Below are 19,859 nucleotides of genomic sequence, written 5' to 3'. Positions count from 1 at the left end.
TTTTCATACAGGAAAGTGTGAAGAATTTGCCTTCAACAAGAGCATTTTATTACACAAAAACAAGGGCACGAAACTGAACTACAGAAATATTTTCCTTTAAAGGTTGCTTTCTTCCAAGCACAAATATTGACAGCAAGATTGGGATACATTTGACAAAAAAGTTGATTCTGGGAAATTAAGGAGGAAAAAATAAGAATTAACCATCTCAGATTTTCTGATACACGCACTTATAACCAATGGGATTCATTCGCCATATTTCTGCTTGAACATAATAACAAAATAATTTTTATTTAATAATCACAGCCACACGTTTAACATTTCAATGTCTACTTAAAAGTATAAACTTCCAAGTTTTCAAATTTGGCAACAAATTAGTTGGATTTTTGTTCAAGCTAAACTTCCACAAACAAAATATTTTGGCTCTTAAAACGTGTGTTAAGCTTAATTCGTAGGGTTTCAAGACCAATATTATTATTATTATTCACAATTAACCCAATGTAAACTAAATTATGAATCGTTGTGCGTAATATTACAAAACTTTATATTTCAACAATATTAGCCTAATTCGTCACAAAAGATGTGCGAACTGAAGTGTATAAAATAACACTATGCCCTGACAACAAATTAAAGAAACATAATGATTTTGTTTATGCCATACTACTACTGTTCAAAAATAGAACAAATTCAATTGCAAGCTATTTTTGTTGTTTGTTTGGGAGGTTGGACATTTACTCCAAAACAGAAACTAATTTGTACTGTGATTACAGTACTTAAGTCTGTGCACAAGAGGGCACTGCAAAAGCCAGAGGTGGGTGAGAGGGACAAGGCTATTGTATACAATTTGGAGATGTTGCACGGCATGGCATTTCCATAAACTGCTTTTATGTTACGAGAGAAATCATGTGCTGCGCGTGATTTCCATATCAAGAACGAATGGAATAAAATGTATTCGAATGGTAAATGTGTTAAGATATTAAATAATCATGACATGTGTCTCCATGTCGTCCCTAAGGAGTTTGTAGTCACGTGCTGGATGATGCTGAAATATAAAAAAAACTAATATTTTCTATTTTTTTTGTTTGTTTGCATTTTGACTGCTTGTGTTGTGGTTATTGCAAACATGATCCCTTGTATACAGGTGTCAGTTTTGGTGCCAGATAAAAGGGTAAAAACCCATTACTATTACTAATATTTTCTATTTACCAGGTAAGGCCTACGAAGCTATATAGCTTTGTCAGAAGCGACAAACGATAGCTCAACGAAGTCGCTTATCATCGCGTGGACATTTATAGCAGCCAAACGCTCTAAACGCGTGTTTCTAAAATTGTGCGGTTGATTATATGAAGATCACGACGATGGTTCATCGTACCGCGTCAAGTAAAATTTTTATTTATGGTGAAAAATATAAAACCATAAAGCTGTTCAAATGCATCTGAACTGATATTGAAATTGACAAGGACTCTATAAATCAAAACTTAAACTAGATGTAAAGATATTCTTGGTTCTTACGGTAAAGTTACGTGACTTTACCGAAAGAACCAAGAATATGAATCCCTGCAGCCACGAAAGCTTTAAATCAAAATTTAGATATAAAGACTTACTGGATTTTTATTATTATTTAAATACAGAGTTCACTGCTATTGGTCACAAAGGAATTAAAATCGCGAAAGTGATTGCACCTCAACTGGAACTGATGAATGCGCTATTCGGTCTGGGCTGGGCTCATGGGGACTGCTGGCCGAACCAAGTCTTCATTTTAGATTAGAATCAACTGTTTTATGGTTCCGTTCAAGTTTTCCCTGCATCGTCTGCTGGTCTATACAAAAGTGTCTGTCTGAAAAAAAATCTAGGACCAATAACAAAATAATTATTCCAATGTGTAACACGCATTCCATCCGAGGATCCCGATGCGCACTGTATGAAAAGCAGGAATCAAAAACAGAACCAGGCAAACCGACCAAACTAGAGGGAAGGCCACTTTAAAGTGATGGGTTTTCAAAGTAGGCTTGAATACATCTACCGATTCTGATTGCCTGATTTCAAGTGGAAAGGCGTTCCATCGTTTGGGTGCCACACTAACAAAAGCCCAGTCACCAACAGAGCGCAACCTAGACCTGGGAGTGCTGAGCAGTTTGAGATAATAAAATATTAAATGACCTTGATGGAATATATAAATGTATTAGTTCCTGCAAATGATGTGGGGTGAGCCCTTTTAAAGCAAAGTTCGATGGAACATGTATCATCTCAACGCCTCAAGATAATGGCAGCTTTGCTTCAACACCATCAGCTTTTGTTGTCTTTTGCGATACGAGTTTGGGGAACAATGTTCTCCCAGAGGACAGTGATCATCTTCAAAAATGGAATGTTTTACTGTGACGTTTTGATAAAAAAAAACCACGGCATTTTGTAGAACTTCCTTTATATTCACGAAGGTTAAGGATAAAGAAAGCATTGTTTGGAAATCTACGGCGAACATTTCCTCAAGTTATTGATCACCTCTGTGCAATTCACACAGCCGCTTGGAGGAAACGCCAATCATTTGAATGGCTGGTAGATACGGTGCAGTGCTCTCCACATTTTGACGAGGGAATTTTGATTCCTGCATCCCCACAGGCTATCCACTCACGCATGCCACCAGCATACATGCCGTGGAAGCACCGAACACAATTTACAGCCCTAATTTGGAAATGGCAAAACGCACGGGGCAGGCCATCCATCGGACAAGAGGTGAAAGTGAAACGTCTGCCGGGTGAGGGTTTCAGGGCACAGGCTGCAGTAAGTCTCCAGAGTGATGCTGTCATTGTGACAATCGCCCAACCCCTTTGATCAGTCAAGAGGTGTGTGTGTGTGTGGTGCACGGACGGTGGTGTCAGTGTTTACACAATCCCGTTTCGGACGTGGAAGCATTAATCACCTCATCCCTATGATTTAATGAAATCACTACATCGTTTTGATTTAATCATTGCCAGCCCCACCACTACCAACCATACAATGCGAGCTGTGTTGCTATCATGATGAGATCAGTAATGTGCCCAAAATGTGTAAAAAAAAAAACTTAAGCACCCAAAGAGTTTTGTCGAATGTTTATAAGGAGGACCGATTATGAATTGAAGCCCACACGCTTTCGAGGCACGGTTGTCACATTCTTTATAGTCGATTCCTAATAGAGGCAGGGCCATGTGGATTTGAACAACAAAGCACATTAAGATATATTTAATGAAGTTGCATTATTTTGAACGCCTTCTATATCCCCAGCTCCATATGACTATGGCCATATTCTGAACTCACGGATAATCATGCAGACTCGCGAAAGGACGCTTTGGCCAAAAATATCCTTCATACGCTATGAAATGTTCAAATGAGAAACGCTTCATCCATTAAGTCAGCTCGTCAGATACTCTCAGCACATGAAACAAGAATGCGGGGAAACTACTTTTCCCTCACCTCATTACTCACGATGCCACTAAATATCCAAATCCCCAACAGCAGTGGTTCTTAACATTTACTGCAGCCTTAAACCCCCTTTGGTTCTCAATTGTAAAACAATGTATATTAACAAATACATACTTTGTTTGATGAAACAAAGTAAGTTGTATTTGCGTACCCGTGCTTAAGTTGTTTCAGATGATATACTTTCTAAAAAAATCTGGCCACGTCTCGCACCCCCAGCAGATGCGTGCACCCCAAGTGAAGAATCATTTCCCTCAACAGCCCTTTTGTCTGCAGGTTAATGTGAATTGTCCGGCCCCTCGCTTACTTTACAATTACTGAAAGAGCATCGCCTCAAAGATGTTAAAGAAGTTCTCCTCAACGGTGGCAAGCCTCATTGCATTGGTCAATCTGCTCGTAATTGCCAACGATGGTTTTACCTTTGGTCCATTTTACCATAGGTTACGTTGAAAAAGAAGGTACAATATATGTGCCAGGAGGATTTCCCCGATTAAAATATATACTTTAATCATGCAAACCCCAAAAACAAAGCATTGCAATACAAAAAAGAGATGAATAAACACGCTCCGCATTGTGCGTTTTGACACGAGGCAGTGTGTTGGATCCTCCTTTCTTAACAACACTTCCCACTGGGCAAGTCTCCATCACCAAGTCTCAACGTCTGAATCACTTCAAACTGACAGCGAAGAAAATGCTAAAAAGTATTAGTGCACACGATTCCCTCATCATTCACGAACTCGCTATCCGCGATTTTGGCTATCCGCGAATTCGCATCTGGAATTCGACTGCATCGATACAGAGACAAAGTGATGAGATGAAGTGACGAGAGAGAATGCGATGCGAGAAAGTGATGAGATAAAGAGATGAGAGATTTATTTTCGAAGCTTTAGAAGCTTCTGCAGACGTTGCCCGTACGATATTCATAGGCCAATATCACTCCTCGCGAAATTGTCTATTCACGAGCATCTCCGGAACGTATCCCTCGCGAATAACGAGGGAGCACTGTACACGACATGAACCATTTTGGTAAGTTTTCTGAAAGTGCCAGGTCTCTTTCCATTTGGAGATGGGTGAACCAATAATCGTTGGAAATAACTGCTCCTTCATGCTGTACAGGTTAAAACTTGGAGATGGATGTATGCACACACACACACAGGGCACAGGTGGCACTGTGATGAATGGCTAAGTGGTCCCACTCACTCCCTTAACGTTGAACCGAAGTCCGTTGTGTTGAACGCAAACGAGGGGTCAGATGGATGTTGTTGATCAGACTGCTAGTTACAGACAAGCCACAACACAATGCTTTTTGGTAAACCGAGTGACACACATTTTCTTTTTTGCGGGTTTATAACATTGAAACATGTGTTTTTTTATACTTTCGTTCGTCCACAGGGTTGCAACATTCACACACCACGCGTTTAAACCATTTGTGCAATTCTGGGGCGTTATGTAAAAACGGAAAACACCACACCCACTCCTGCTGGTCAATGCCATTGCTTTTGTTTTCATGTCAAGCTTAATTCCAGTACGTTGAATGAATATATGCAGCAGTATATAGGTACATTACAGAGGGAATGAAGTGTAAATTTGGGATTTTTAAAAATGCAAACAAAATACACAAAAACTGCAAAAATAAAGCATGTTGATGCCTTAGGTCACCGAACAAAAACATGGGCTTGGAAATACGTACAATAGGTTAGTGCAACATTTTACCACCCTTCCCCAAACGTTTCGACTACCCTTACACTATCTGTACAATCATCAGCCATTCGCTATCCCAATGTTGCTGCTCTCCTGGGTCTGTGATGCAAGCATCCGGCTCACTATGGCAGCCGTGCCGATTTTAATCGCTCCAGTTCTGCAATGGTCGTCTTGGGTGTTCGCGTTTCCCTCCTTTGGCCGTCAATCTTTCACCAATCTCCTCCAATGGCCATGTGATGTTGTGTCGTCCTGTTCAAGCCCGCTCAAGTCAATCACGCACCAAGCATGCGTCTTAACCATGCTTCTCTGCCACCTTTCAGCTCTTCTTGCATTTTGTCGGTGTTCACGTTTTTTTTGATGAACAAATCATAGCCAGCATTATACACCAATGAAAAAAGTTGCAACTCCCAATAATCTCTTTTCGTGATCGATCTTAAGTTCCTCGAAAGCACTCCATCCTGCTAGTTTGCCTCCGCCATCCGTTAAAACTCCACCTGCATGCTCCTATCGAGCCGCTGAACGTGACTTTGTTTTGCTTTCTTGTCGAACTTTGTGGCCTTCTGTGCGAATTTCTTCAGTCGTGTTGTGCAATGTTTAACAGCAACAATTAAACCTCCCGTTCCGGATAAGTAGGCAGCCCCATGTAAATAGACATCCGTACAAACACAGTGGTTCGTAAATTTGACACTGAAACAGTATGCACGTAAGATTATTTAATTCCTAAAGCCACAAGGGTAAATTGCAGAACTGATAATACCCAACAATAAAATTATTCACGTAAAATCTGAATTGGTTTAATAAAATAAGCAACGATAACCTACGTGTTCCTTGTAATATAGTAATGTGTCCTAATATATCCTCATCAAAGGAAGCTTAATTGCACTGTGTAAGTGTACAGTATTTATATAACTTTAATTTGGATTAGTAGTCATGCATTGGGCTGTACAAAGCATTCCAGCAAGTGCCCGTTGTGTTTGGGAGGAAAGTTATGCATTTTCAAAATAAATTTAAGTCAGAGGATGATATTGAGTGATAATTTGTGATGTGCCTCTTGACAGCAGGCTAAGCGATGTGATAAGAGGTAAAGCAACAAGTGCAACGTAATTTTGAAATGTCTTGTTCCAAAAAATAAGTTAATTCATGGCTCACACGTTTGCGAATAAGGTCACACGCGCATCTGGTGAGAAAGTGGGTAGAAAATTAAAGCTGAGCAAATTTCAAGTTGACATTACACCAGTTAAGAAAAAAAACGAATTGGGGAAAATGGTTCAATGGTGGCAATGGTCAACATTAATGTATCCCCTCCCTCCCCTAAAAAAACTTTAAAAAACAATTATATACACACTGCATTGTGTACACAATAACACACGCCTCTAACCATTAGAACATAACCAGTCGAATGAGATCTCTCTTAAATGTCTTGCCCCTGGAATGCACAGCAAAAAAATCAATGCTGGCTTTCAGCAGAAGAACCAAATGCTCAATTATAAAAAGAGAAACACTAAATTATTAACTGCACGTAACACACTCAGATGTACACTATTGAGATAAACGTATTGCAGAGTCCTAGCTTAATTTGTCACGGCAAATTAAATCATCAACAACACTTGGGTGGATCCGGATTTCCCCAGGTTTCCGTTGCCGGACACCACACGATATTTGACAATTTCCATAGGATTTTAGCATAGGTCAGCAGGGACACAACCTTTTGTTCACGCAGTCGCTGAGCACAGGTTCAAAGGCCCATAACCACAAGTGGCCAGTAACAAACACCTTAAGAGGTCGGCAGTCAAAGTCTCATAACATTTGCGTGTCACTCATTCTGCTGTAGCCATGCTTCGCAATTTAATGCAAATATTTGTCGGCGAGGTAACATTACATCACAAATGTACACAAGATGTTTCGGAGGCTTTAAGCTTCACGCGGCTGTGCTCCGAACTAGGACCAAAAAAAAACCCAGTAACTTTGCATCGATGCTCTGCCGACATGCCCTACGCCGTGAGAGGCCGCTAGAAAGCGCGAACGCCACATCCACTTGCTCACTTGAGCTCGTCGAGGGATCATTCGAGTGCAGCTTTCACCTTCCAAGCCGTTGCCTCCCTATGGAGGCCGCTCTTCCCACATTTGCTGGGCATTTTTGAATTGACGTCACGTTTCCGTAACATAAAAACAAAACAAAAATGGTAAGCGAGTAAACATTACAAAAAAGCAAGTTATCTGATGACTTCAATCTACAATTATTTAAACACTGCTGCTTGGATGTATAATTCTTATGCCGGTTTTCAAGCAATTCACGTGGTTTTTTTTTAAAGCAGGGCAGCCCACATTAAAAGGCAAGGCTGTTTGCAAATTTCAGGTGAAATGGATTTAAATCGTGTGGCTCCAGTGAGTGTTGTACTAACCAACGATAAAACAAAATTCCCGTCATTCATCACAAAATAAAGTTTACCATCACAATGTGTTCAGTGCTTGCACAATGATAACGTAAATGTTCTCAGTTTTCTTTGAATATAAAAAATACAGTATTTATCGTACAGTGTGCCTTCCACACCCAATGTTTAGCCGTGTTAAAATTAAACAATGTGGGCGATGCTGCTGCGTTGGATAGCCACGATGTTAAAAGTCTGCGTTGATCGTGCTGTACGAGCAAAATGAACTAAATTAAACACAACACATTCATCAATAACACTGTGGCCTTAAAATGCTAAATGTGACATTCAGGCAACAGCACTTCTTCGTAGCACGTGCCATGTATTTTTACGTTCACGGCAGAGTTATTGAAGAATGTGTAACATTTTTACGATGTTAAAAGGTCACCCACCGTATTCAATATGAACGTCAACAATGAGCGCAAGCCACTTCCAGCCAACTTTCAATGTCCCTACTTTAGCATTGGAAAATTTGGGTGCCAAAGTTGAGTCTATACTGACAGCAGAGCTAAATGGCTGTCAAAACATTTGCACAACTTTTAAAATATGTATTCAAGGGATGGATCAAGGCCAGCTCTATGTTGATGATAAAATGGTTAAACCGCAGTTCTTTTGCCTGCTGCATTGCAAATGTTAAACTTTTTAAATTTCTCTTCTCAAAGCCAGTGCAGCCGATCACGTGTAAAATAAATGGCCAAAAATGCTAACGTTTACGCAGATGTACCTTTCAAAAACCTTGCTAATTCAGCGGAAATATTAACCTCAAGCAACATAGCTCACTTCCCTCGAGCACACGTATCCAGCTCATGTTATAACCCAATAAGGCAGGCAGAGTGAGCACTGCACCGATTCCCATACTGTTACTGGATTAAAAAATAAGCACAAATGTTCCTGGTGCTTCCAAATTTTGAGTGCTTTCCCCACGTGTCATCTGTGAGTGCTAAGTGGCTGGATGGCTCAGGGGGTGAATAACCGCGTCAAAACACTGTGCCTGTGCCACTCAAATCATTGGGTTTTAATTGAGTAGCCACCCTAAAAGAAAATAAAGCAAGTTGTCAATGGCAACGTTTGATCATCCCAGCTTTACAACTGATATTTGAACAATGCAAAAGATAAGCATTTTAAGTCAGCACACCCCAGTTCCGAGGGTTTATTTTGGCAGAACTGTGCAGAATAAATCCTATTTTTTGTGAAAATAAAGACGGCTCAGATTAGCATTTATGCGAAAGAGGCCCTCAAGGGATATCTGGCAGAAGTCTACGACAAGACCGGTAGCTCCATGGCTGTGCGGGGTTCAGGTATGCAACGTGTAGAGCTCTGGTTCATGAATGCTGATTGCACACTTCATTCAGCAAAAATACCAGGTGTTCTTTTTTCTCCCAAATGGCAGAGTTTTACTAGGTACGCACATGGTTGGATGTTCCTTGCGATAACTCTGGGATTTGGTCCAAGACATTCGAATTAGTACAGGTTGTTAATGTGTTTTACTGCCTTTGTAAAGACATGCATCTGCACTGGAAGGAGGCGCAAACTGTGACATTTTGCAAGTTTTCGTTGGTAAGAATGAACATGGTACGTGAAATAAGATTTCAATTTGTGTTATAGGTCTTACATGCACACCAAGGAGCAAGATGTGTTCTTATTTGGAGAGAGAAGGGCAGGACAGGCATTGTACTTGCACCATCCTCCCCTTATTCCAACTACAACTATCACAAGGAACAAACATAATCAGGGCTTACCTAGTTTAAACATACACATGACAGAGGAATCCCTGTTTCACAGCTATTCAATAATAAACTCACCGGGTACCGATCAAATTTGAGAGGATTTAACAAACCTGTTGGTTCATATCAACTGCAAATTGGGAGTGTCAGAGACGTTTCATGGTAAGATCTTTGAAAATTAATTCTTGGCTTGACATTTTAATGGGTATTTTTTTTTTAAAGCACAGGTGAGAGAATAAATAATGACCGTTGCTTTTCCATAAGAGCGGTTTGAGAAGGAGCTTGAGGCAGCCTGCTAGAGGTAGGAGTTTGGTGGGCTGCGTGGGCTCGTCTTGTTTCACGGGAATGCGTGGTTGGGGGCAAGTTGGTGAAGGTGGGAGGGAGGATAGCCTTGTTCTTCCCTCCTTGCGTTTCATTTTTGTCCATGCCTGCACAAACCCATCCACCGCTCAACAACGCGGTGGCGAGTCTTTGCAGGTCCCCCCCCCCTTGGCATTGCAGAGCTCACATCATCCCCATGCGCATGAGTGCGTTGGCATAGGCCATGGGCTTCACATTCGGGTGAGGCTGTTGGTGACAAGAGGAACAAAAAGACAAAATATCGCCCTTTAGCCAGTGAGAGACAAATGTGATGACTGTTGCAAAAAGACACATATGCACAGACACAATTAATTGTAAGCATTAAATGAAGAATCATAACAAGTTCAAGTACTCTTGGTTCTTTCGGTAAAGTCACCACGTAGAAGTGAAACAATAAAATAATAAAAATATAAAACAATAAAATTCTCACGACGTTTCGACTGCAACACAAGCAATCATCATCAGGTGTGAAGACCACAGCAAGAAAAGAGCACTATCTAGATTTGAAGTTTTCGTGACTGCAGGGATCTCTTTGGTTATTTCGGTAAAGTCATGTGCACGTCTTCTAATCCAGTTTCTTCAGCCCCCCCCGGAATTTTGTCTGCTGGTCCTCTAAACATTCTCGCAACACTCCCCTCCCCCTACCCAACACCCCCTCCCCCTCTCTATCCCTCCCCCCTTGCTCCTCCCCCCTCTCTTACCTACATAGCCTCTTGTTACAAGCAGCCCTTTTGCCCACTTCAGCCAATTATTTCTTGCTGCGGTTGTCCCACCTGATGACGGACGCTTGTGTTGCGCCCGAAACGTCGTGATTTAATTTATTTTATTCTATACCTACTACGGTGACATTACCGAAAGAACCAACGAGTATGAAAAGAGCACTGTACATGTTAAACCGCTGTCGGTGGCCTTGTAATGACCAAATGTACAACAGTTGAGATATTGTAGAGAACAGTGACCAAAGTGTAATTATTTCATGTAGATGAGCTCATACTGTGAAACCAAGCGATGTGCTTAGCATGGCAATAAACCACATTCATGCCAACCAGTCTAGGATTATGAAATTTGGACGTATGCAAAATGTTGTCCTGATGAATATAATTGCATGATTGATGCATAATAATACCTTCTCTAAGCTAGATTCGAGTAAGCCAAAATGCAGGGTAAACCGGAAGGCAACACACATAACTAAATGTTTGATAATTAACAAAACAACTCCAACTGATACACTGTTCGCCGTCCTAATGAAACTGTGCATCATGGGAAACGTTGTGCCTACGCGCACTAGCAATCCTAAAGCTACACACAAAAGTAGCCTGTTGTATAGAATTCAGCAAACCCGTTTCTTTGGAGGCCACGTGCCCTGCTAGGACTATCGCTCGCTCTCGTTTTTTAAGTTTTGGGTTCATTTTCCAAAGAATAAAAATTATTCAGGCCCGTCTTAAAATCAATTTAACCCATTATAAGCAGTGAACCTCAGCCCTCCCCCTCAGCTTCATGGTGATGGTAAGCACCTCAAATTAAACTGTACAGAAGTGATTAGTTATAAAAATGCAAACATCAGGGGCTCTGCACACAATTAGTCTAGCTTTGAGAGGTTTTTTTACCAAAACATCTCCCACTCATGCTCAGGTTAGGGGCACTAACTGCATGGTTCGTTCGATTTGTACTCACAACGGCCGCAAATTCATGGAACTCCGGTTTTAATGCGGGAGCCGTCAGATGAATGTAGGAGCCTTTGTTGCCCATCTGGTCACTGCAGGGAAAAAAGCAAACATGATCAGTATTAAAAAAGGAAACACATTAATCACAAAAATAATAACAGGATGGTTCTTTTTAATAATAATGCCAGGTGAAGGGGCCTTTAAGTGCCTCTTAAATGTCGGTGTACATTGAACGCTGTTCCGATTTTGCCGTGGGATGGCGCTATAGACGTCGGAGGCTGGCGTGTCCTGGCAGTGACTGTCTTGCTCCTTGGGGTAGAGGGGAGGTTCGTGAGTCGTGCTGCTGCTAGGGTTAACTCTACCGTGAGCTGTGGTGCAGGTTTACAGGAGTGAAGAGAGATATGGGAACTGCAACGGAGAAACGACACCCAGCAGTGGCAGTCCTGGCTCCTCGATTTATAGAGTAAGTTTCTGAGTTAAGCTGCTGGGGAGATATATTCTGTGAGCTGCAGTGCAGGGTGAGAGGAGTGAAGACACGGCACATGACCAAAAGTAGAGCCATGGTGGCACAGACAGGCGATGTTGTAGCTGACCCTGCTGGCGATGGGAAGCCAGTGTAGAGCGCAGAGGGAGGCGAGTGAATCTAGCCGAGGGTGACATGCCGGCGAGATGATTTTGCAATCGCTGGAGTTTTTTGTTTATTTCTTGATGGAAGATTGAACATCAAGCATCGATCAGATGCACTTCTGCGGCCGTCTGGAACGCTCTTCCTTCCGATATTAGAAAGCCACTGGGAGCTATGCACTTTTAAATCTAAATTGAAAGCTCATTTCGTTAGACCTGCTTTTTGTGCTTAGTTTGTTGTCCTTGCCCCGCACCTCAGATTAGCACGGTGCGAAAGAAGTTCAACATACATACAACATGTACCTGTTGCCAGTTAACTCAAGTTATGTAAGAGTTTTTTCCATGACCGCCGTGGAATGTCTCAGGTCTTCTCCAAAGAGCAACTGTGGAGCACACGACTGCAAGGAGACGAGAAGCTAATTTTGGGTGCTGCGGTGGCGAGATATAATCACCCTTGCCAGTGCATCTGAAAGCGCACGATGGATGCAGTCGCCATCTTTGTTTGACGGTTATCCAAAAGCCACTGCGAGGATGACCGGAGTTTACGTAAATGGTTTATATGCTCCTTGACGAGATCAGCAAGGTGTTGTGTGGTTTATTCATGGCAAGAATAGCGTTCGTAGAGTGACTGGAGTGAATTAGTGAGTAGTTTGTTAAAAAATTCGGTCACAGTCCCTATGATCACTGTTACATTGCATTTATGGCTTTTATTTTGGTGATTTCGAAAACGTTTTTTTTGTTTTGGCCATGTTTTTGTTTATTGTAGTACGGAGTTAGACTGATGGCCTTAATCTTAGTTGTCTAGTGGTTGTTGTTGTTGTTTGACTTGCATCCCACTGGGATTTTTGCACACAGCGTTGGTGTACGTTGCTATTTCAGGAATATTTTTGATGTTTTTTTCCTGGATTTTCTGTTTGCACAGTCACACACAGTCACTTTAAGATGTTTTCTTGTTCACGTTTTTGTTTGTTGCGGTTGCACCCGATTCAAGAGCCGAATGGCTCACAGGGCTATACCAAATAAATGAACTATGGAACTATGGAGTAGTGTCATACTTGAGCTGAACGAGTGAGCCAGCTGAAGGTTCCGAGAGAAGACAGTGCTTTCCCCTCTTACCAGTAGTTGGGCGCAGAGAAGACGGTGACGCAGCGGCCGTCGTGGGCCACCTCATAGCCGTCCGGCTTCACCTCGTGGCTGCGGATGATCAGCTCGAGGTTGTTCTGCTCCATGAAGGCCCGGCTCACGTCCGGCCCAAACTGGCAGCTAACGCCGCGCTTACTCACCGAACGGCCAGGCTGTGCCACACCACCACCGCCATGAAAACAAAAATAAATTAAATAAAATGTTCACCCTGGTGGTAAATCTGTTACCATCATCACGAACCTTCTCTCAGTTCAAACAAAGTAATGGAATTTGAAAACCTACAATTTATGTTAACATCCCACAATTGTCTCGTGTCACAGCCAAGATGAGCATACAATACCACCCATTACCGTAAACTGGCAAATGTAATTTGGACTTATTCTATTGGTCAGGTCACAACAATGTGTGCAACTGGATGTCACATATCGCTGAATTACATATCTGCAGTGTTAATAGGTGTGAAATGTTGCTACACTGTATACCAACTGTGTGTACCATTTTAGCCAGCGGTGGTTGCTCTGCATCCCTGTAATCCAGCACTGTGGAGGTGAGGTGTTGGTGGACCATACAAATGTTGTGAAACCCCATTTCTGTGGGGATCGAGGTGGCTCCACACCGTGGCTCACCATGCCAAGATGGTGATGCAAATTGCAGACTTATGTTTTTTGTCTCTTCTGTATGAGATGTTGCTCATTCGCAACAATGCAGGTGTTCTGGCTTCCCCCCAAAAGCATCAGCACTAATCGGCTGAAAACATATTTTAAAAAAGTGTTTTTTTTTTTAACCAGGTAAGGCCCACTGAGCTCTATAGCTCTTTTTCAGAAGTGACCTGGCCACAAATGATAGCTCAACAAAAGTGGCTTATCATGTGGAAATTTAGAGCAGCCAAATACTCTAAACATGTGTTTGTAAATTTGGAGGGAAAAACCGGAAGATCCAGGGAATAATACACACAACCATGGGGAGGACATGCAAACTCCAAATATACAGGGGTTCAGGGTCCATATCGAACCTACGGGCCCCTGTATACCAGGCGAGGGAGTTAACATCTCGCCACCATAGACTGCGAAGCTTGGGCAATTGTTGGTGACACCTGACACGTCTGGCTGCCTTCCAGCTTTGTCTGTGATTCCTCAGCAATTGTCAGATGCTAACTACACTTACAACGAGGCTATACAACACTGAACATTAATTGGAGCAAAATGTGCAAATAAAAGGCCTGGAACAGCAGATAAAACATTACACACACGCAAAATGGTTCATTTATCAACTGAAAATAAACAAATGTGAATAAACACAACTCACCTGTGGTTGTGGGTCTGACCACAGCAAGTCACACATGGGACCTGGACAAAGGAAACAAAAAAGGAATAATATTATTTGTAGTCCTTGATCCGCCAGTGGGCTCTGTATGTGGTTAATATATTCCTGTGAGTGGTGAAGATATAACAGCTAGTTTTGTAAGTAACAAACATTAAAAAGATTGACTTAAAGCCTTCATGACTGCAGGAATTCATATTCTTTGGGTCTTTCGGTAAAGCCACGTGGGTTTACCGAAAGACCCAAAGAATTAAAAAAAATATCCTGAACCTTGTAACCGCCAGCTGCAAGTGATGCCACACAGATAATATCAACGTATCTATCATTGTCAATCCAAAAATTGGTACGGTATCTACACATTTCAGCTGTACTTAGTGATGAGAAGGCAACATCAGAGAAAATGGCACTTTGAATGCAAAAACGGGCCATTCTTAACAAGCATATTAAAACTAACTTAACGACAAATATGGCATAGGGGAAATAAACTGTGGAGTGAGGTTAGCAAGGGACTCTGCTAACACATAATTAATTTCTGGGTCAGATTGTGTAATTAAAATGCATGTCATAAACCCTACCCCAATTGACAAAGAGAATTAATAAAGTTGTCAAGAGAACAAAATGTGTCAATTAATTATTGATTCAGCACACCAGTGTGCTGGAGAGCGATCCGCAATATTTAATAATTTAGTACAACGTTTCGCTGGTATTACAACCGGCATTGTCAGGCAGGTGCCAGAAATCTAGCAAAAAAATATAACAGTGTCCGCCTTAAATGATGACAATAGCAGAAACTTGGCAGTACGTTTCAAGCAATGGGTACATATGAACAAACATATTCATTTCAACGTGAATACATGAGTTGACTCTAGCTTCGAGTTAGCTCTTGTCAAGATGAACAAGTCTTGTAAGGAGGTGCCCCCACACTTTCGACTGAACCTCGAGAAGCAGGAATAATGTTGAATGTGGCCATGCAATAGCGCATACGCTGGCCTAGGGGGCAGCACTGCACCTTCGCATTCCGACGGTGGATACAATGAGAAGCCTCTAGTTCTACTTCAATGGTGTATGATCAATACGTGCATTTATTGTACCATATTAAAGCGGTATGGTTGTGGTGTTACGAACACATTTTTCCCCCATTTTACCAAGTAAGGCCCACTGAGCTCTAGAGCTCTTTTTCAGAAGCGACCTGGCAACAAATGAAACCTCAACGAAGTGGCTCATCACGTGGCAATGTATAATGGCCAAATTCTCGAAACGCATGTTTATAAATGTGGAGGAAATGACCAAAGGACGCGGAGACAAAAGCATGCAACCACGGGGAGAACATGCAAACTCCATATATACAGGCGTCATGGTCCAGATCGAACCCACGACCCCCTATATACCAGGTGAGGGAGTTAACATGTTGCCACCGCAGCGCCCCTTAAAATATAACAATCATGATTTTACATGCTCAACCTGGGCGTAAATTCCCAATAATGATGAGGTAAAATAAGCCAATACGGTTAAAAATAAGGCTGCGCCCAGATCTTTGCTTTTCCTTCAAATTTAGCTGAAGATATCTTTTTCAATATTCAGATAAGGTTGAGTTAAAGCAAGAAAATAATTGCGGAGCGAAATATTAGTTTTGAGCACTGGCGATTGCCGTTGTGACGGGACCAGTGTGGCCGGCCGTGGGGAACAGGACGGAGAGGGAAGTGCAGGGAAGGAGGGTGGGGAGGAGCTATGGTAAGGATGACAAGCCTGACCGAGAACAGAGTGAGAGGCGAGAGATAGAGAGCGGGAGGATAGGGACGGGGGGACGAGAGACGAGGCAGGGGAAATAAATAGAGACGGATAATATAGAGAAAGAGACTTCCGTTTCGATGACACATAGACGTACGTTATCCGAATGGGAAAGGTTTAACAAACCTTGTAACAAAAATTACTAAATGTATTCGAATTTAGATTCAATAAAAAGATAGTGTTTGACATAACGGTGAACCAATGATTATGCCGATTAGGTGTATTGTCTGATATGGCTATTGTTCATAATTGCACCCCAATTTTTTTCTAAGTGCTATTTGGTGAACCCCTAAGCTACTAACCACACTGCCGTGCAAGTTTCCACCAACTTGCATATAACAGTACACCAGCCTGCTTAATCGAGTCTACAATGCTTAAAGAGAATGGTCTTGTACATTTGTAGGTAGTGTAGCTAAAAGGAACACAACACCACTTTGTGGTTTACAGCAAGCGTTCGCCTACCCGAGTCCGGCGGCTGGCGGTTCCGATCGATCTTGCGGATGTCGTCCAGCGTGACTCCGTCCTCGCTGAACAGGCCACCATGCATTATCTGCAGCACAAATCCCAACATCGCAACCATTTCCACCGGCAGTTACATCACCAAGTGCTCTCAATCCACTGCTGGGACGTGGCCTTTGCAAGTTCAAGCCTTCATAATTTCAACGAGTGATAACCCGCGTAAGTGTTTGCTCACTCTCATGGAGAGAGAACGACTCGGAGGCATGAGGGGGAACCAGACGAGCGGGGGTAAGGCAGCCACGCCATAAGCCCATGCCAACAATTGCCCAAGTTCCGCGGTCCTCTTAATATTCTACCGTTATCGGACAATTAATAAAGGTTTACATGTGGGAGGAAACTGGAGCACACAGAGAACAGCCACGCGTGTGGGAGGGGGGGGGGTGGAAACACTATACAGACACTACAGGTGGAGTTCACAATTTTTCTCTACTGCTTTCTTGTGACCAGCCAGCATTATAACAGTTTCGCAACATCTGTGCGATCCACCAACCCCTCGCCTCCGCATAGCCGCCACCGCCCGGCTACGACACCAAGCCACATGTTTTAACAATGCTCTTGCAGTCGGGTGGGGAAATATAATTAAATTAAATGTTAAAAAGACACCTTTGGAATACGGACGTGTTGAGTTCATGGCTATTTATTCATCTAGCAATGTCTACTCAGGTCAGATACTCAACCATATTATAAGTAGACACCTGCGAAGACCGAACTGGCCTTTAGCTGTTTTCCTACGTGAACGTAATCGCAAGGACTCGGTGAAAACAAACAAATCTCCCAGCTTTACAAACATTTTAATGGGAATTAACATAAAATAACGTAATTGGATTATCCATCTTAATTAATCTATGTTGTTCTGTCACGTTATTCACTTTTCCAAGTAATTTTAGCCTTGCTTTGTGCGTGACTGGTTGAATAGCCATGCCACATTGCAAATATGTTTTCATTGGGTTATGCAAAGTGTATATATTAGTGTATAATGCAAATAAATTTTTATTGACTTCATCAAGCAAGTAACTAGTGCCATTACAATTGGGTGAAATTGCTCCTTGATACTATTAAATATTATTATATTTACTTTGTACAATGCCTTTCACGAACACAAAACGTCCCAAAGCACTGTATTACAAAGATCAGCACTCTGCACTCTCCTAATAGGAAATGTCATCGCGAACGTTCGGTGAATGGGCAGTGATGAGTGGAACTCTGCCTTCTTGAGCTACCTCTGCCCTTCCATCTCATCGGTCATTTTTTGAGTTACCGTAAATTCAAGCGATTATTTTTTTCCCCATCAAACTTAGCAAAAACATGTCCTGACCGTATGCGCCGGTGGTGGAGGAGGCGATGAGGGTTTGTGTAAGGTTAGCGCTTGTGTTGATAGGAGAAAAGGTCAGGGGGCTCCACATGTGCCTCCGGCAAATGATAACCAATCAGAGGATGTTTGAGAAAATTGTTCAACTAATTGCTATAAATTCTTTCTGTGCTTGTCAGCGCCAGTTCATAAAACATATCTAATCAACATCGCACCTCCCAGAAATTCCTCAGGAAGGGAAAGTTTATTTCCGAGGAGAAAAAGACTCGGAGGGGGGGGGGGGGGTAACTCACGAAACTCAATACCTACCTTTATGAAGGCTGCGGGAGCGGCAATTTATTTACATTACCAATCGCATAAATTACACGTCCACAGGATATTTGAGATACGGTCGATGAAGAGCTCTTCCTCTGGCCCTGAACGCACACTTTTCAACATAAATTTTAACAAACAAAAAACACTCTTCCAATTATACTCCCTTCAGCCTACATTTTTTTTTGCCCAACGCACAGCTTGGGAAGTGAATTGTACCTTTTTTAATAGCAATAATAATAATAACACTGAAACTTTACATACACTTCTCTCTTTGAAAAAAAAATGCAAAGAACTCTCGAAAAATTGTGAGAAAATGCAAATTGAAATGTTGCTTGCATTGTCCTCTTTTCTCAAGTTCTTATAACCTTGTCCAATCCCAGAAATGTGTTCCCTCATCGAGTACAACTTCCAACAGCGCTGTCTGCTACTGAACGCTTGTTGTTTTTAGGCCTGTGCTCAACCGTGAGAAAATCAATACATTAAAACACAACAGAAGGGCTTTGTGGTCCACCACCAACACACTGGGATGCCCATCACCACATCATTAACTACGTTTGCAGATCAAATGGCAGGCATTAAACTATATTCTGCTGGAATTTAGCTTTAATGTCATAAAACTCATCCTAGGAAGAGAAATATATACGCAGAATTTGCCCACAATTCACAAGAATGAATGACAAAATAGTGTAATGCTTTTAAAAAGAGAGTCGACATGCCTGACAAGAAACTGATTAAGTAAAGCAATTTGTGCCGATTAAACAAAAAAAAATGTAATTTAAAAAGAAAAAGTCATGTTGACTAGAGCCAGCCAAAATAAATAAACAAAAACACGTTTAACTTGTACATTTAAAAAAACACTACAATAAAGTTATTGTGGACAGAGGCAGGCTGAATAAGGGGTTGCTCAAAGGACGCATTGAATGATGGCCATCAGAGCACACAAGTGTGTTGAGATGTCCACGCTGGGCAGAACTTCAACCAGCAGTGGAATTAAAATGAATGGCGATTGTATTTTGCACGTCATGCAATGGATGCAAGTTCACCTCACCAGCACTCTGCTGTTGATGCACATGGCGAGGGGAAGCCACTGGAACACTTCACTGAAGAAGTCGAACATCTGAGCCGTGTACTTGGCCTTCACCTCCCCTTCGAAGCCGTACATCTGGTTCATGTTGTCCGTCTCGTGATTACCTACAGCGTTGAGCGCAAGCATAAGCAACTTGTCACCACAGATTAAGAGTGGTTTTTTTTTAATGAGATTTTTACCTCCCTTAGCTGCATTTGAAAAAAAAAAATCTGTTATTTATGACCAGCTAGAATATATCTATCCCAGCCAGCAAGATTGCTGTTGAACACCCAAGAATATACGAGCATGCATAAGATAAAAATTATCTCCTTTCCTGAATTTGGCAATAATTGCATTTACTTAAATTGTTTTACCTTAATGCATGATAGTAGGAGTATAATAAGAAGCAAATGGATGCAAAGAGTTATATCTAGGCGAATTAAATTA

The 19,859-nt window shown here is 41.9% G+C and overlaps 1 protein-coding gene across 1 annotated transcript in view; it reads right to left on the bottom strand.

Moving 5' to 3' along the window:
• Window positions 1-3,931: 3,931 nt before the first annotated feature.
• Window positions 3,932-19,859, bottom strand: part of PPP5C (protein phosphatase 5 catalytic subunit) — a 42,021-nt gene continuing 26,093 nt past the window's right edge. The window contains exons 8-13 of the mRNA XM_032962627.2: window positions 19,395-19,537; window positions 16,666-16,753; window positions 14,401-14,441; window positions 13,069-13,247; window positions 11,339-11,420; window positions 3,932-9,871 (exon numbers count right to left, since the gene is read on the bottom strand). Coding sequence (XP_032818518.1) covers window positions 9,809-9,871; window positions 11,339-11,420; window positions 13,069-13,247; window positions 14,401-14,441; window positions 16,666-16,753; window positions 19,395-19,537 — 596 coding nt within the window. The 3' untranslated portion in view covers window positions 3,932-9,808. The remainder of the gene's footprint in view (window positions 9,872-11,338; window positions 11,421-13,068; window positions 13,248-14,400; window positions 14,442-16,665; window positions 16,754-19,394; window positions 19,538-19,859) is intronic.

Source organism: Petromyzon marinus, chromosome 29 (genome assembly GCF_048934315.1).
Source record: "Petromyzon marinus isolate PM22_M1 ecotype Great Lakes invasive population chromosome 29, UKy_Petmar_22M1.pri1.0, whole genome shotgun sequence".
Taxonomy (NCBI): domain Eukaryota; kingdom Metazoa; phylum Chordata; class Hyperoartia; order Petromyzontiformes; family Petromyzontidae; genus Petromyzon; species Petromyzon marinus.
The sequence above is the reverse complement of the archived record's forward strand: the minus strand, read 5'-3'. Positions and strand labels throughout refer to the sequence as shown.